The 16,216-nt window shown below is 33.5% G+C and overlaps 1 protein-coding gene across 2 annotated transcripts; it reads right to left on the minus strand.

Annotated features, from left to right (window-relative positions):
* Positions 1-491: 491 nt before the first annotated feature.
* LOC126897715 (uncharacterized) lies at positions 492-15,969 on the minus strand. Of its 2 annotated transcripts, none has more exons than XM_050671524.1 (5): positions 15,882-15,969; positions 1,336-1,435; positions 1,097-1,270; positions 881-1,036; positions 492-778 (listed from the first exon to the last, which is right to left on the minus strand). In XM_050671524.1, exons 2-5 carry the CDS (start codon positions 1,405-1,407, stop codon positions 557-559), a joined length of 624 nt encoding a protein of 207 aa, XP_050527481.1. In that variant the 5' UTR covers positions 1,408-1,435; positions 15,882-15,969; the 3' UTR covers positions 492-556. The 2 variants fall into 2 exon arrangements, with proteins under 2 accessions (XP_050527481.1, XP_050527480.1); XM_050671523.1 differs by lacking the exon at positions 15,882-15,969 and adding an exon at positions 9,462-9,764.
* Between the last annotated feature and the right edge of the window lie 247 nt (positions 15,970-16,216).

The following is a 16,216-nucleotide window of genomic DNA, read 5'->3' on the forward strand; positions in this document are numbered from 1 at the left end:
CATCTATACTTGTCTCAACTATGCCACGAACCCACTGGGCTACAGTTTAATTTTACTCCTCATCCAGGTTTGGATATAGTTCCTAAATACGTCTCCGAGTTGCATGAAAACCATTGACAACATACATTGTGTTATACAGTTAAACATTATATGGAATCTAATTGTTGTATTTGTTTTTATATTTTTAGCTTCGACGTGAAGTGTATCTGTTACTACTTATTCTCAGCTCTCACTGAACAGATTTCAATAAACAATATGTCAAAATTTATCTAATCAAAGAGACATTACCCTCGAAAGTTGGACTCATATCGCATTTAATTATATCCCTTCATCTCTTTTTGGTCTTCCTCTACCTCTTCTTTCTTTAGCATTCATTTCTTTAACTGTTTTACTTTCTTGTTAACCGCCCAAAATTTTGAACCATAAATCATAGCTGCTCTCACTAAATATATTTTAATAATACATTATTAATCTGAATAGTTTTTGTAGATCATTATATTGAATAATTGTTTATATAAATAGAAATAAACCAATAATGTAACAATTATTGAAAAAGTTATCGGCTTATATTTCGTCGTCTACTGTCCGTAGACGACTTTCGATTACTCAAAAGAAGGTATCGTATTTGTCCGTTTGACCGCATGACAAAAGAGTCGTCATTGGAAAAAGCAATAGCGTTCCATTTCCATGATTTTTCCCACCACTTGTCGAACGAAAGCGCAAACGACTTGACTATGTTTTCTGAATTTATCGTTACGTTTTTAAGTGTATACGACCCCTATAAATACAAACATACATCGAATTATTGAAACTAACACGTAAATTAAAATCAATGAAAACTAAATTAATAGTCGTTCATGGGAATGTAAAATTGTCTTACGTTTTTAATTGTACACAACAGTTCGCGATTAACGTATCCTATTTTGGCGAAAAGTAATAGAGCTTTTTCGTTTCCACATAATCGTGCGACCTCAAAACTTCTGTAATTCACACAGTCTACGTAATGCTCCTTGCATTTAATGAATTCTACATTCAACTGAAATCAGGACGAAAATTACCAAACATGTACGGCGAACAATCCGATCGGAGCGCTTACTTTCTGTAAAATAAAATCGAAATTAAACGTCATCGCCAAATTGAGAAAATCGTATCCATTATATTGACTGACGTATACTTCGTTCGCTCGTCCGAACTTATCATTTATGACCCATTCAAATTTATCGAACCGAATAGCTACACTAGTACCTGTGGGTTGGAGAGCTAAACAATCCTTTGATTGAAACGATCGATTAATTATTAAATATTATTATAAATAATATGCACACGAAAACTTACTACTTGTAAATTCCATAAAAACATTGTATTGACGAGTGACCAAAGAAATACAAAAGCTTCGAAACAACACATTTTTCGATTAGTAGAAATCACGCGTGGACTGTAAATTTTTAAACGACTGAGATTAATTTTATAAAATTGTGACTATTATCAACTTATACTATCGAAAATACTATAATTATGCGATTAAACGTTTTTTTATTTATGAGAATATAAATTATGTATTTTTACATTTTTATGTAATTTATTAAATTAGTTTTACTTTGTTGTGCTCTTTCAACGTAAGAACTATCCCAACTACATAAGGTTGGCAATCCTTATCCTAAACTTTCACTTAACACGATCTCCCATATCATCTACGCTCAGATCAACCGTCCTTATATCGCATTCAATAATATCCTTCCATCTCTTTTTTGTGTTGTTTCACATTTTAATACATATAGTATTTAGTAAATAATACATATATACTTAATAAAATATATCACCAAATTAGTGTTCCCCCGTGGATAAGATGAATAAAAAAAATAATACCCTTACACAAGATTCAATCACTCTCTTATGCATTCCATAAAACACCCACGTAAAAGATTCTATCTCAACCAATCAATTACAACAAAAAATATTTCAAGAATCTCATTAGAGATCGCTAAACTAGTTTTGTGGTCTATAAAAAGGCCATTTTTCCCAAATAGGGGTGCTCTCCTGCTCTCTTGCTCACCAGTGACGACAGTGCTCTCTGAACTTCTCAATCAACATATACAAATGAAATCTGCGTGAGTGTATGGTTCGTTCTTGGTTACAATTCTATATCAAATCTACACAATTTTTATATTCCACTCCTAATCGCTGGGATTTACAAAAAATATTATATATCTTATTTTCGGTCGAATATTTTTGGTGATACAAATATTCTAACACATAAAATATTGGTATTTATTTATTTTATATATATATATATACACTTCAAAAAAATACATGATTAGATTGCATTGTGTTCTATTACTTATTGAAGCGCCACAAACTGGCTAGACAGAGTACTAGCACAATAATATCGTAGTCAAGATTCCAATTAATTATAAGTGTTCTCTAAAGTGTCTCTCCATTTGTCGACTAGCCAGTCTTAACTCAGCCATAATGCGGGTCATCTGAGTGTAGGACACTTACATAACTTATTACGCATTACTTACCTATATTTAATTATTGTACACCTTACACATCTTAAAATACACAATTTAATTTAATTCTATCTATTACTTAATGATTTAGTATGGAGTTGTACTAGAGAAATAGTTACACACTAGTTAATAATAACATAAATCGTATAATTTCAAACGTGTACACCGACACATATTCATACATATTGACAATAGTGACATCAATTACATGATTCATCTCAACAGAATATCTATTGTTACGTATCAATAAATATTAGTGCGCCGTGCCATAAGCACGTGTGGCGAATTTTTTTTATTATTAAAATTTTTTTTTAGGTGCCCCTATTTTTTATTTAGGTCCCGCAACATGGCAGGCGTGTTACAAGACCACCTGTCATGTTATATCTATATTTTTTTTGTGATTGTTTTATAGGTTTTATATTATATTTTATGGGTGTTATGTATATAAATTTGGTACAATGTGGTGACGTAGTGCATTTTATTCCGGGGTGTCCCAACGTCTTGCAAGCTAAGTCTAACTGCCTAAAACCAGTCGCTTACTTGGGGCGTATACCCACCGTGCTTAGCGGTAATGCCGCGATTAATAGCCGGTGGGTACCCGAAGACGTTCATCATATTTTCTAATAATAAAAGTGTAAGTGTAACTAGTATTTTTTTTTTATTAATATCTGTTTTTTTTCTCTCTTTCTTTGTCCCCTTTAATTTGTAGACGAGGTTTTTTGACCATTCGGTTTTTTGCCTCGTGTTAACTTAATTTTTTTTGTTTTTTTTTTTTACTTAATAAATTCCCCTTAATTTAACTGAACCATCATATTTTTCTTTTTTTTTGCGTGTTCCATCTTCAATGGACTCGTGTATTTTTTTTTCCTTTCAAAAATCAACTCCCCTAGTTTATCAGGTACGGGCAACGGCCTTGTATAAGGTCATCCCTGATCTAAATGGTTATGTGACAACTGTCACGAGGTTTTGGTGTACATCTACTATCAACAACTCAACGGACATCAACTTTAATGTTTATTATTTTTATATTTTTGTTTAATTGTTTTAATATACAAAAGTAAATTTTTTTTAAATCCTACTGTGGTCCGACAATACACTGTCTCGCCCAGTAGGTTGGCGACCCTTCTCTTGTAATTTTTCGATGCGCCAAGAAAGTTACAAATTTTTCGTTGCGGCCAATTAATTCGATTTTTTTTATATTTGTAACCTTTCAAATATATAAATTAGTAGTGGGAATTATCCACTACTCGCGAGTGCGATAGTAACTATCGCACTCACAAATAATTGATTTTAATAACTATTAATTATTATTTTAATACCCAGTAACAAATTACACCACCTAATTCGGTATCACCACACGACCCCTTAGCGTATCACCCTGGATGGAAATAGACTTACCGGACAGTAAAGCAACGATTCTACGGTAAGGGGCTAAAGAATTTCGTGCGCATGTATACGAGCGTGTAATTTTAAGCGACAACGGCAAATTGCTGATGTCGAAGGTAATGATCGACGCGGTGAACCAGTGGGGTACTGAAGCCTGAACCACGCCGATATACCACCCACGCGCCAACCGGTAGAACGTAGGAATCAGGAATTAAAGAAGGGACATCGCGCATTATTAAACGAGTCCAGTCACTCTTCTTGGGACTTAAAACTACCCCCACTATTGTTCGCGTAACGCAATCGCTGTAATGAACAAACCGGCTACTCCCCGTCCGTACTCGTCCTGGGATGGAAAGGAAAACGCCCGGGCAACTGGGCCATCCGGTAGCTCCCGCAGATGTCAACAACGATCGATTGGCGCGCGAATAGCGAGCCTCAAAAATTATCATCACGCCTCCGACCGACCACGTCAAAACAAAATATACAGTCGAGGACGTCATTTATTATAAAGCTCATCACCTATCAAAAGCAAGCGAGAAATTAGCGCCAAAGTGGTGGGGTCCCGTCAAATTAGCGGATCGCCTAGGGAAAGGAATGTTTTTAACAGACCAAGTTCCCCCGCGGAAAATTCATGTCACATGTATGAAAAAGTGAAAAAAAATTACTATGACACATAAGACCACAGACCGGCTGACGAACTGCAATATTTATTTGTTTTTTATTTAACAACAACGACCCTAACCCAACAAACAACCCGTCTACGTCCTTGCAAGAACCGACTCGTTCGCCATTTGGCGGATGAAACCAGTCGGACCATTCAATCCCTCTAACGGGTCCTCCGATCAGCTGAGGAAGCTGCCCGAGGTCCTACGCGACCCCGTCGCACGTGCTTACTACCACCGAGGTGTCCAAATGGGCCGCAACGACGCTTTTCGCGATGCGCGGAGTGCGCTCGTTGCGGTCCCCCGTGCTACCCAGCCCACACTGGCTGTACGGGCGCCGAGTACCCCGGCCGCTACCCCTACCAGGAGGGTGATAAATGTTGCGGCCCATCATTTTAGGACCCGACAACCCACCTCCAGCTCAACAGGTACATGGCCTCTACCAACCCTGTTAACCATTCGCGAACGGATAGCACCAGACCACACGCTGCGCGATCTGACATCACCGCCCCTAACTCTCGTCCACCACGGCAGCCGCGCGTCCACGAAGGCACAGATCCATCGTCGGCGGCCCCTACCCTCTCACCCGCGGCACGTCGGTATTCACCGTCCGAACAGAAGTGCCGCGAGAAGCGGTACAAGGAATACATGTTGAGGCGCTGGGGAGTGGTCGTCGGCGAGGTGACCCCCACTGCAACAACAACAACAACCACAACCACGTCAATGGACACAGCACCAGCAGCAGAGCCAGCCTCAACAGAAGATCCACTAAGGGAGGAACCCATGGAGCTGGAGGAGGTCATGTTGGAGGATGCGATCGACTTGTTCCTCTCCTGCCCGCATCCCTTGACCCTCCTGTGGAGGAATAACGAGCAAACCCCTCCATCACCCTCGATATACGATCGACCACCACCCATCCCACAAAGCGCGAACAAACACCAATTCAAATAAACAACGTAAGTATTTGCGGCCTTCACTGTGATAGGCGGTATAATTAGCTATCTGTTACCAATTTGTAACCGCGCTGCATGTTATTGAATTCATTAAGTAGACCGGCGGCTTGGCGGGGGTATTTGACACGGTACCGCGGCGTTTCTTGATACATGGAGCCCCGCAACCCGTGACACCTTTATCAGCCGTCACCTTACTATGTGTATATGGTAGTTTGACTGACTAACACCGCGTGCGATACGCCACGGTACAAAGTCCAGCAAGTACCGCATGTCCGTCTACGACCCGCCGCAAATATACGTTGAGTGAGTAATCTTCGTGTCACCGCACGGTTCAGATCAGCGATACTTTTTTGGTTTGACGGACTCGCCGTACTCGACACTGTCGCCGATTTTAAGTGTATTTGAAACTTATATATTGTTTACCGTTATTTATATTATATTTTAATCATTTTTCTTGGTTTGTGACGATTTCCTCCGAGGAAAGCTATTAAACGGCTTCACGCCCTTGTCTAATAACCCAGTGTTATATTTATTTTTTTACGTTCTACGACGTTTAGTCGTAACACTATTTGATGTTGTCTTTCATATTAAAAATACAACATCTGTCATAATAGGATAATAAGAGGTAAGTGAAAACGTATATTTATATAAAAAATCTATGATAAACCCTTCACCGAAGGATTTTTAGTAATAAACAATTAGAGTAAGGTAGGTCATCGAACAAAAACTAAAATGCATTTACAAAGAAATACGATATTTGTGACTCGCCATAAATTCATGTGCACTTTTTTGTGCAAGTGCTAGGTAGTGACCTTTTGTTGTCATTTCATCTTATTCATATATATATATATATATTTCAGACGTATTTGCGTAAGCATACATACCCCGAGATTCTTTTCTATTTCATTCTATTATTATCGCTGCCCAATACCTCTAACCACTCTTATCTTCTTTATATTAAACCACCCACTAAACTTTTTGTTTATTAGATTTGGTCTTCCTCCACCTCTTCTTCCTTCAAAATTCGTTTCAATAACTGTTCTTGCAGCTTCCGATTTCTCTCTCCTCATAACATGGCCAAACTGTTGTAGTCTATTTCTCTCATCTTAACAACGATTGACGCTACATCTATACTCCCTTTTATTCAACTCATCCATTTAAGCATTCTCATTTCTACTACACTCATTCTCTGCTCTACTTTCTTGTCAAACACCCAACATTCAAAAACTTACATTATAGCTGGTCTCACTACAGTCTTATAGAACTTACCTTTCAGCCTCATTGGAATTCTTTTATCGCATAACACACTAGACGCTTTTCACCACTTTAACCCACTCGCACTTAATCACTTAATCCGTAAAACTAATCCTAAAGACTTATTATTATTACTTATTAATTAATTTGTGACGTAACAAAAGGTACTTCTTTCTTTTGGTATATACAGAGTGATTTTTTTTATCATAACCTACTCAATTACTTGCAGAATAAATATAATTTAAACATTTTATTTTTTGTTTTTTTTAGTCACATATTATTCTTGAATTATTAACTATGTAAAACTTTTTAAGTTCATCCCTTATGCCTTGTAAGGGCGTCAACTATGTTTTTTCAAATGGAAACACATATTTTTAATTTAATAAAATGTTTGAGTTTTTAAGTTAATAGTAAATCGCATTTGAATTTTTAATATATTATGGTGGCTTGAAGTTTTCTGGCCGAACTTGCGCCTTGGTCCGGATGGTTCCTGTTTTCCTGTTTACGTCGATTTGTGTTTGCGTATCTTCTTTTGATACATTCCTCTAAAACGTGACCCTCGTTTTTGCAATATCTGCAGATTTTTTCTGCGGAAGCAGAGTTTTAAACAATGGGTCTGTGTATTTTAGCGTTATTTGTGTTATTAATGAATGTAGAATCGTTATTATGACAGAATTTAGCAAAATGTCCCTTTTGAACACATAAATGACAGCTTGTGCTGGAAGTAGAATTTTGTGATGTAGAATATTGTGAATTAGAACTTTTTAGTGGTCTATCTTTCAAATATTGTTTTGCTCCTATATTTGAAAGTCTTATCCTTGAATAGCTGCTTGAATAGCTTTTTCAAGAGTTGAAGGATTCCGCGCTTTTATAAAGTCTTTCAAGTTTCCGAGTCCTTCCATAAACACTTGGATTACTTGGTTATTAATCGTTTGCTCTATCGCTTTGGCTACCTCTGGATGTTTGTCTGACGTCTCCTGTTCGATTATTTGATTTTGTAGCTTTTCAATTTTCATTGAATATGATAGTGTGTCCTCATTTGGCGATTGCTTTGTAGCATACAGCTCCAAATAAAGGTGTGGGGTTGTTTTCTGAGGCTCTAAATTCGATTTTGAAGTATCTCTAAGATCATCCCATGATTCAAAGCTTTTGTATTTTGTGACCTGCCTTGCTTTACCAGACAGTCGAGTTTGAATTGCCCGTAGTTGCCGTGGAATGGCCACCGGTACTACACATTCTACTGCAAATTCACATTTTTCCAAAAAGATTTCCAATTGCTCCACATCTCTTCCATCAAAAGAATTAGGAAGCAACCTTATAGCGTCTTGCAACCCTATTTGCGTAATTGAAGGAGGTGGATGATATAGATTGGCGTTGAAAGAGTTAGAATGATTTTGAAGGTATTGTTCCATATATTGATCAATGAGCACTTTTACTTCACTCATTGGTATATTCACCTCTTCTGCTTTCTTCATTTTATTACTGTTTGACTAGTTTGTTTTACTACCACCAGGCATATTGTCTTCTTCTGCCATTAAAGACAAATACTCTTGATAAAGTAGCCAATTAGTAGGTGGGTAAACACTAGCTTTTATTTTTTCGGGTCCCCACATGGTTTCTGAATCGTGCAGGGTGTTCGTTAGGTTTACCTTCGTGAGAGTTTGACTTGTCCCTGATGTTTTGACTTCTGGGGTGTAATTTGTCGCAAACGTATACCAACACGTGGTTGGTGTTGTGGATGTAGAAACGATAGTTGAAGTGGAAGGTGGTACCGTTGCACAATTTAATGTTGACGTAGAAGTGGACGCTGACGTAGAAGTGGACGTGGATATACAATTTGACGTGGACGTTGAAATGGACATGAACGTATTAGAATTGGTAGTCGATGTAGGAGTAATAGGATTATAGGAGGTGCATTTAATAGAATTCTGAATAGAATTTGTTTGAGTGGTTGAACTTAATAATTCGTCTAATAAAGAATTGGAGTGGTTTAGAAGGCTATCCGTACTACCTATAGCACGAATAGATTTATTCAGAATATCTTTACTATTATTTAAATCTCTCAGTACACTAGTACTACGTCGAGATACTTTTGACTTTGAACGAAGAGAACGAGTAGCTGGAATAGGAATTAGGATGGATTTAGAATGATTGGATTTATAGTCGCTATCACTTGAACAACTATTACTTGATTCACAACTCATTTATCATGCATGAGTTAGAATCTCAAAAATTTTTTTTTTTGTTTACAAATCACTTTAAATAAATTCTGCACTATCTAGCAATGAGCGAGTAAGCGAGTGGTACAATTCTTACCATTTACTAGAGATAGTAAAAATTAAATTAAAACATTTTTTTTTTTTAAATGGTATAAATTAGAATATTCTATAAAAATTCGTATCTTTTTTTTTCTAAAAAAAAAAAATTTCGATCCCACTAAATATTATAGTGTTTAAAGAAAAATAGAAATTGAATAAATAGAAATTGAAATATTTAATCGAGATAGAAAAATAATATGTTTTAATTATTTTTGAACTAATTGGAATTTAAATTGTCTCTCTTTTTAATTAAATTATTTTAATAATAAACAATCTTTTGATTTAGAATTAAATTTACTAAAAATAAATTTATTTGGTACTACTATTTAAATTAAAATAAATCAATCGCAAAGCATGTATAGGATTTAAAAAACTTACATTATGAAGACAAATATCACTTTGAAATATTTCATATTTAACAATTGATTCTTGATTGAAATGGAATTGAATTATTTGGACCAGTGTAGTTGAATTGTACTTGATATGGAATGGCTTGACTCAAATTGAATTGAACGGCTTGTAAGGAATTTGAAAAAAAATTTATCTTGAACGACGTTGTGATTAGAATAGTTTCACTTCTTGATTTTGTAGAAATTTGATTATATTTGAATGTATCGATTGTATTATTTTTTATTAAAACGTTGATTGCGACGATGTAGAAATTCAAAATTGTTTAATTATTTTGACGGTCACTTTATAATTGTTGTTATGTTTTCCACGATATCTGGTGGTCGTGTTATNTGTTCTCCACGATATCTGGTGATCGTGTTATATCACGGCGTCGGCACAGTCAAGTTATCGTCCGCTAGACCGCGACGGTGTACATAACGGAGTATTAGTTTGATAAACACGGCGGCAGCGTCGAACCGGTTGAAACAGTGTTGCCACACGAAATAGAATTATGTAGTGAGGTTATTCCCTATCCACCAAGGACGCTTCCACGCGGTTTAATGAATGTATGATTTTCTTACCAAAAATTTTTTCCTTTTTAGTTTTCGAAAGGCCCTCGAAGACATTTCCGCTCTATTACCGCTGCCACCAAATATGTTGTGCGGGCCCACGTGGTAAAAGGAATTAAACTTAATAAGAAAACGAAAACACTCACTTTTCAATAAAAATTTAGAATATATAATTTGATTGACACAATTAATAATACAATACACGTTATTTATTAATATTATTACACATGAATAGAATAATAAAATAGAATGACATAGAATGATATGGAATGATATAGAATGATATAGAATTATATAGAATGAGTGTAACTAGCGCATACTAAATTAAGACTGACTGTAGGGTACCTATTGTGGGAGTCATTTGCCCATGGTTGCCCTAAAACCCTTGGTCAGCACATATCTGTGTTCGACGACAGTCGGACGACCATGTATTATATACTCTACACAATTATAAAATAATATTCAGGGGTTCTTAACACATGTATATTACACAAGAGATTATAAATACAGGTAGATAATTGTATTTTTATGACATTGCTGTCATAGTCCCAGATTGTTTATTATCAATTATGACTATCAATAGATATACTTTCTGTATTGTCAGTTAGTGTATTTATAAACTCACAACAATGTGCCTTACTACCATTGATAATAACAATGCTGTGTACCTGCTAATATCGATGTCATAAAAAACCAATTAGCTACCTGTATTTGTAATCCCTTGTGTATTATACATGTATATTAACTCAAAAATTTGAAACTTTAAGTGTTTATATCTAATAAAGAAATAAAGTTATACTAAAAATTAAAATGCCATTTACTATTAAATTAAAAACTCAAACATTTTATTAAATTAAAAATATGTGTTACCATTTATAAAAACAAAGTTGACCCCCTCCAAGGCATAAGGGATGAACTTAAAAAGTATTACATAGTTAAAAATTCAAGAATAATGTGTAACTAAAAATAATAAAAAAAAAAAATGTTTAAATTATTATTATTCTGCAAGTAATTGAGTGGGTTATGATAAAAAAATCACCCTGTATANTATTCTGTAAGTAATTGAGTGGTTTATGATAAAAAAATCACCCTGTATAATATGAGTACAAAAATTTATTTTCCATTTTATCCATTATACGGTTACTTTTTATCATGTTATACTTACATTAGACACAATTTTATAAATGCATATGTGTGAGTTTATTTTCCCATCAATGAGGAATTTTAGTATGTCGTTATACATATCTTAATTAAACTTTTTATAAAATAAAAATTTGGTTGGGAATTGTGTTCCGACATTTTTCCTTTGTTAACTGGCCTAACTGATAATATTTCAAAATTATTAATTACACACAAAGTAAGAAGTAATAAATATTAATACCTGTCATCTATATGATATAAAGAAACAATAATTATTATTGAATAATAATATACACTATGATTTGTGGCTATCTGTCACATATTATTTGGATCGTATTATCGATGGTTTTTCCCGAAATCGTTTTCATTGTCCCTTCATACGAAATATACAAATTATATATATTATTTACGACTAAAAATAACATTATTCCAGCTACATATGATATCAAAATCATACTGCCGTAAATTTTAATAGAAACACCTAATCCAAATTTTATTTTAGTTTCGATGCGAAGCTATTGGTTTTACTATGATGTGTTTTTTTTTGTGTCTTTTACCACTATTTCTCAGCTCTCACCGAACCGATTTCTTTCAATGATACGTAAAAAGATCACAAATTGTATCTAGTCGAAGACATTACCCTCAAAAATTGAAAAATTTTCCCTCGTTCCCCGTAAATGGGGGAAACTTCCAAAAAAATTACAAATTTAAAAATCGCTAATTTTCGAAATTTTTTAAATTTTTTAAAATTAATATTGCCATAACTTTTTTAAAAATAACCAAATCAATATAATTTTTTTTTATATAGATGCATGATATCATTACCTTTCATTTAGTATATTTTTTTTATATATCTGATCCTTTACCTGCCCACAGGGGGAGATTTAAAATGACAACTTTTTACAAAAAATTAATTTTTTCAACTTGACTTTTGAATATGTTTCGGAAAGTCTGACACTTTTCTATATATATTAAATTAAAGCTAATATAATATAATTTATCATGGAAAAAAAAAATTTCGGATTTTATTTTATCTTCATGGTAAAAATGGCTACCGAATGCTATTTTTGTGTGAACATATTCGATTTTGTATTTTATATTTTTAACTTTATTATGCTATAACTTTTTGAAAAATGTATGGATCAATACAATTTTTTTATGAGAAATAAAATTTATATACCTCTTTCATTCGAAATACTTGTTTTTTAATCGGACTATTTCCCTTAATACAGGGGGGGTTCAAAACATAAAAATGCATAGAGAAAGTAGAACTTTTACACTTAATTTTTGAAAGTGTTTCAGAAAGTCTGACACTTTTATATATATCTTAAATTAAAGCTAATATAATGTACTTTATTATGAAAAAAAAAAAAATTCGGACTTTATTTTGTCTTCACGATAATAATGGCTCTTTGTGTGAAAATTCTCGATTTTATTTTTTACATTTTTAACTTAATAATACTATAACTTATTGAAAAGTGTATGAATCAATACGATTTTTTTATGAGAAATAATATTTTTTAATAATCCCTTTTTCATTTGACATACTTTATCTTAATCAAGATATTAATAAGGAACTAGCAGAACATGTAGCTTTTGGAATAATCCACTATTTTTTTTAATTTAAACACTATCTAAAGATTTGCACCGAAGCGTTTTTTATGATAGTGATTTTAATTATTTAGAGCAGTATAGTTAACAGTAGAGTTAGAACAATATGGTAAAATACTCGATAACCCCCGTTTAAACAACTCTATAAAAAACTAGCAAATACCCTAAAACACCAACTTCTAAAATTCAAATCAGTTCAGTATCAAAACTGCATTCGATCACTCAACGCTAAGGATAAATCATTATGGAAAGCCACAAAACGACTGATTCAGACCAAAGAAATTATCTCACCTCTTCGAAATGATAACGTCATCCTTGCTATATCAGACGAAGACAAAACTATGGTTTTTGCTGAACATTTTTTTAATACATTTAAACTACATGAAGACGTTAAGCCCGACTCTAATCATATTAATATGGTTAATAAATTTATCTCATGTCCTCTACCTATGTCTCCTCCTATTAAAACATTCAGTCCTGGAGAAATTGAAGCAACTATTAAAAAATTAACTAAAGGTAAATATTCTGGGTATTCAGGATCTAATCACAAATAATTTGTTGATGAACCTATCAAAAAAAGGTATTCTTCTTTTAACATATATTTACAATAGTATGATGCGTCTTTCTTACTTTCCGTCACTTTGGAAAATAGCCGTAATAATCCTTATACCTAAATCAGGGAAACCAAAAAACATGGCAGCACCATATAGACCAATCAGTCCGTTACTCACATTAAGCAAACTATTTGAAAAACTTCTACTCAAAATGATTAGGCAAATATTACAAGAGCACCACATCTTACCCAACACCTAGTTTGAATTCCGTGAGAGACACTCCACTATACACCAAGTCCATAGGTTGACTGATACAATAGCCTCAGCATTTGAAAAACCGCAAATACTGTACTGGTCTATTCCTCGACGTAGCTCAAGCCATTGATAGAGTGTGGCATGACGGGCTGCTTTACAAATTAAAAAAAAATTTTCCAGCGCCTCTATATTTAATAATAAAGTCGTACCTCTATGAAAGAAAGTTTACGTTAAGACAAGTCAGTGCAAATTCTCTTTAGTACAAAATTTAAGCAGGTGTTCCTCAAGGAAGTAACCTGTCTCCTGACCTCTACAATATTTTTACCGCAGACATACCCCAGTCTACTAATACTCTTCTTGCTACATTTGCTGACGATACAGTTATACTCTCTATTCATAGTAATATTGCTGAAGCTGCCCATCATCTACAAACATACGTCAACATCATCGAATCTTGGTTCAGGAACTAGAAAATTAAAATAAATGCAAATGAATCAAGTCATGTAACATTCGCCTTCAGATATGAAAAATTCCCAGTGATAAAATTAAACGATACAGTTAACCCATAATGAAACTAAGTACCTAGGTATAATTTTGGACAAACGATTGACGTAGAGATCTCACCTGAAAGACAAAAGGAAAAAAGCCAACAGCAGACTTCATCTCTTTCGTCCATTACTAAAATCTAAATTACTTCTAGAAACAAAATTATTTATTTATCAATCCATAATTAGACCAGTCTGGTCTTATGGTATTCAGATATGAGGACCGGTTAAACCATCCAGTTTAATTACGGGTGTTAACTGGTGCGTCGTGGTATTTAACAAATAATAACTTACAAAAAGATTTAAACATCAAAGAACTTGTTATTTTACACTATACTAGATTTCACTCAAAACTTAATACAAATTCAAACCCTTTAATTAAAAATATGTACACAACTTCAATACCTGACAACCCACTACAAAGACTCAAACGTAAATGGAAACCGGACTTATTGGTTTAACAAATTAACGAAAAAATAAAACCATAACTTGTTTACAGCTTCAACTAAAACTAAAAGAGGTGATACCAATGGGTGATTTCCTTTAACGCTATTAATGTTATGTAATTGAATAAGTTAACAAAAAAACTTATTGTAAATTTTTAAGTACAGATTTTTTTTTAATAAAGAAAAAAAAAATCCTACATTGGTCCGATAATACATTGTCTCGCCCAGTGGGTTGGTGACCCTTTTTTTTTGTATTTTTCGATACGCTATGATAGTTTGCGGATTTTATCCGTTGTGGTCGATTAATTCGATTTTTTTTTAATGATATTTGTAACCTTTCAAATTAATTAATATTATTAATAATTATTAGTATTGTAAATTTTACGGAGAAATTAAAAAAGTCATTGAGTTATTGTGTACTGTGAGATTTCTTTAATATGGGCTGTTCGATTTTCCTCGATGTAATAATTACGTTTAGAAAATGTTTTACAGTATTTTTTAGTTTAATATATTTCTCAATTCATTGTTAGAAATAATTTTTTTTAATTCACCCTTTAAGCTTTTAAATGATGTTAACATTACTTTTTCAAATGGCAACATACGCGTTTAACTTGAAAATTATAAAACCAGTAATCGGGATATATAGTATTAAGAATATAGGAGTTCTATAAATTAAACACTACATGGATGCATCGAAGCGTTTTTACGATAGTGATTTTTATCACTTTTAGATTGGATCATCCGTACTCGATTCAACTGTGTTACGACGCCCATACTCTGCCACAATTCCGTTGTGCTGGATTTTTTAATACGTAACATTTAATATGTCACAAATAACGAGTACGTCTAATCCATTTAAGCGAACAAATATCGTTGAGAACGTTTCAGATACGTTTGTCATGTTTTATTGAACTTCAGTTTTATACTGACGTCCAGAATCCAATGCATAGTCACTGTTATTAGAACGATCCACGGTAATGGCCGGGTATGATCTTTTATTTTTGCAATCCCATTGTTTTTCGGCGGCAACAGTATAAACGAAAAAAACCGCATACGCCAATGGGATTGTTGCTCTTGAAAAAGAACCACGAGCGATTATACACTGTATAGCTTTTGAAATATTCGATTAACACGAAAAAACGTCAGCAAAAAACCCAAGACGCGAAGACGTATTTCAATAAACATTTTCAGGACATAAAATAAATCGATTGTATAATTTTACGATTAATTGTAGATTTTAGGTGAAAATCAAATAAATAATTTATTTATTTAAGAGTAATTTTCTTACCTATATATGTTTACGACGAGCCGATTACTTGTTGGTTACAAAACATTACTAATTTCGATAAAGTTCTTTTTTTAACAGTGATTAGTAAATATGATGATTTTTTAAGTGAAAAAAACATCAATTTTAATTTATTTATACTTTTTATGAAAAGATAATGTCAATTTTTTGGCAAACGAGCATAAATATTTTTTCATTATTATTATTCTCTTTGTACAAAATATTTTAGTCGAGTTATCTCTTATCTCGTTGGCCCTCGCATTTCATGCACCATTCACCGCCCCGCATATTTTTTATATAATCACCGTCGTAACCAAACAACACTGCGTGATCATTAA

This window comes from Daktulosphaira vitifoliae, unplaced genomic scaffold (genome assembly GCF_025091365.1).
Source record: "Daktulosphaira vitifoliae isolate Bord-2020 unplaced genomic scaffold, ASM2509136v1 Scaffold_2, whole genome shotgun sequence".
Taxonomy (NCBI): domain Eukaryota; kingdom Metazoa; phylum Arthropoda; class Insecta; order Hemiptera; family Phylloxeridae; genus Daktulosphaira; species Daktulosphaira vitifoliae.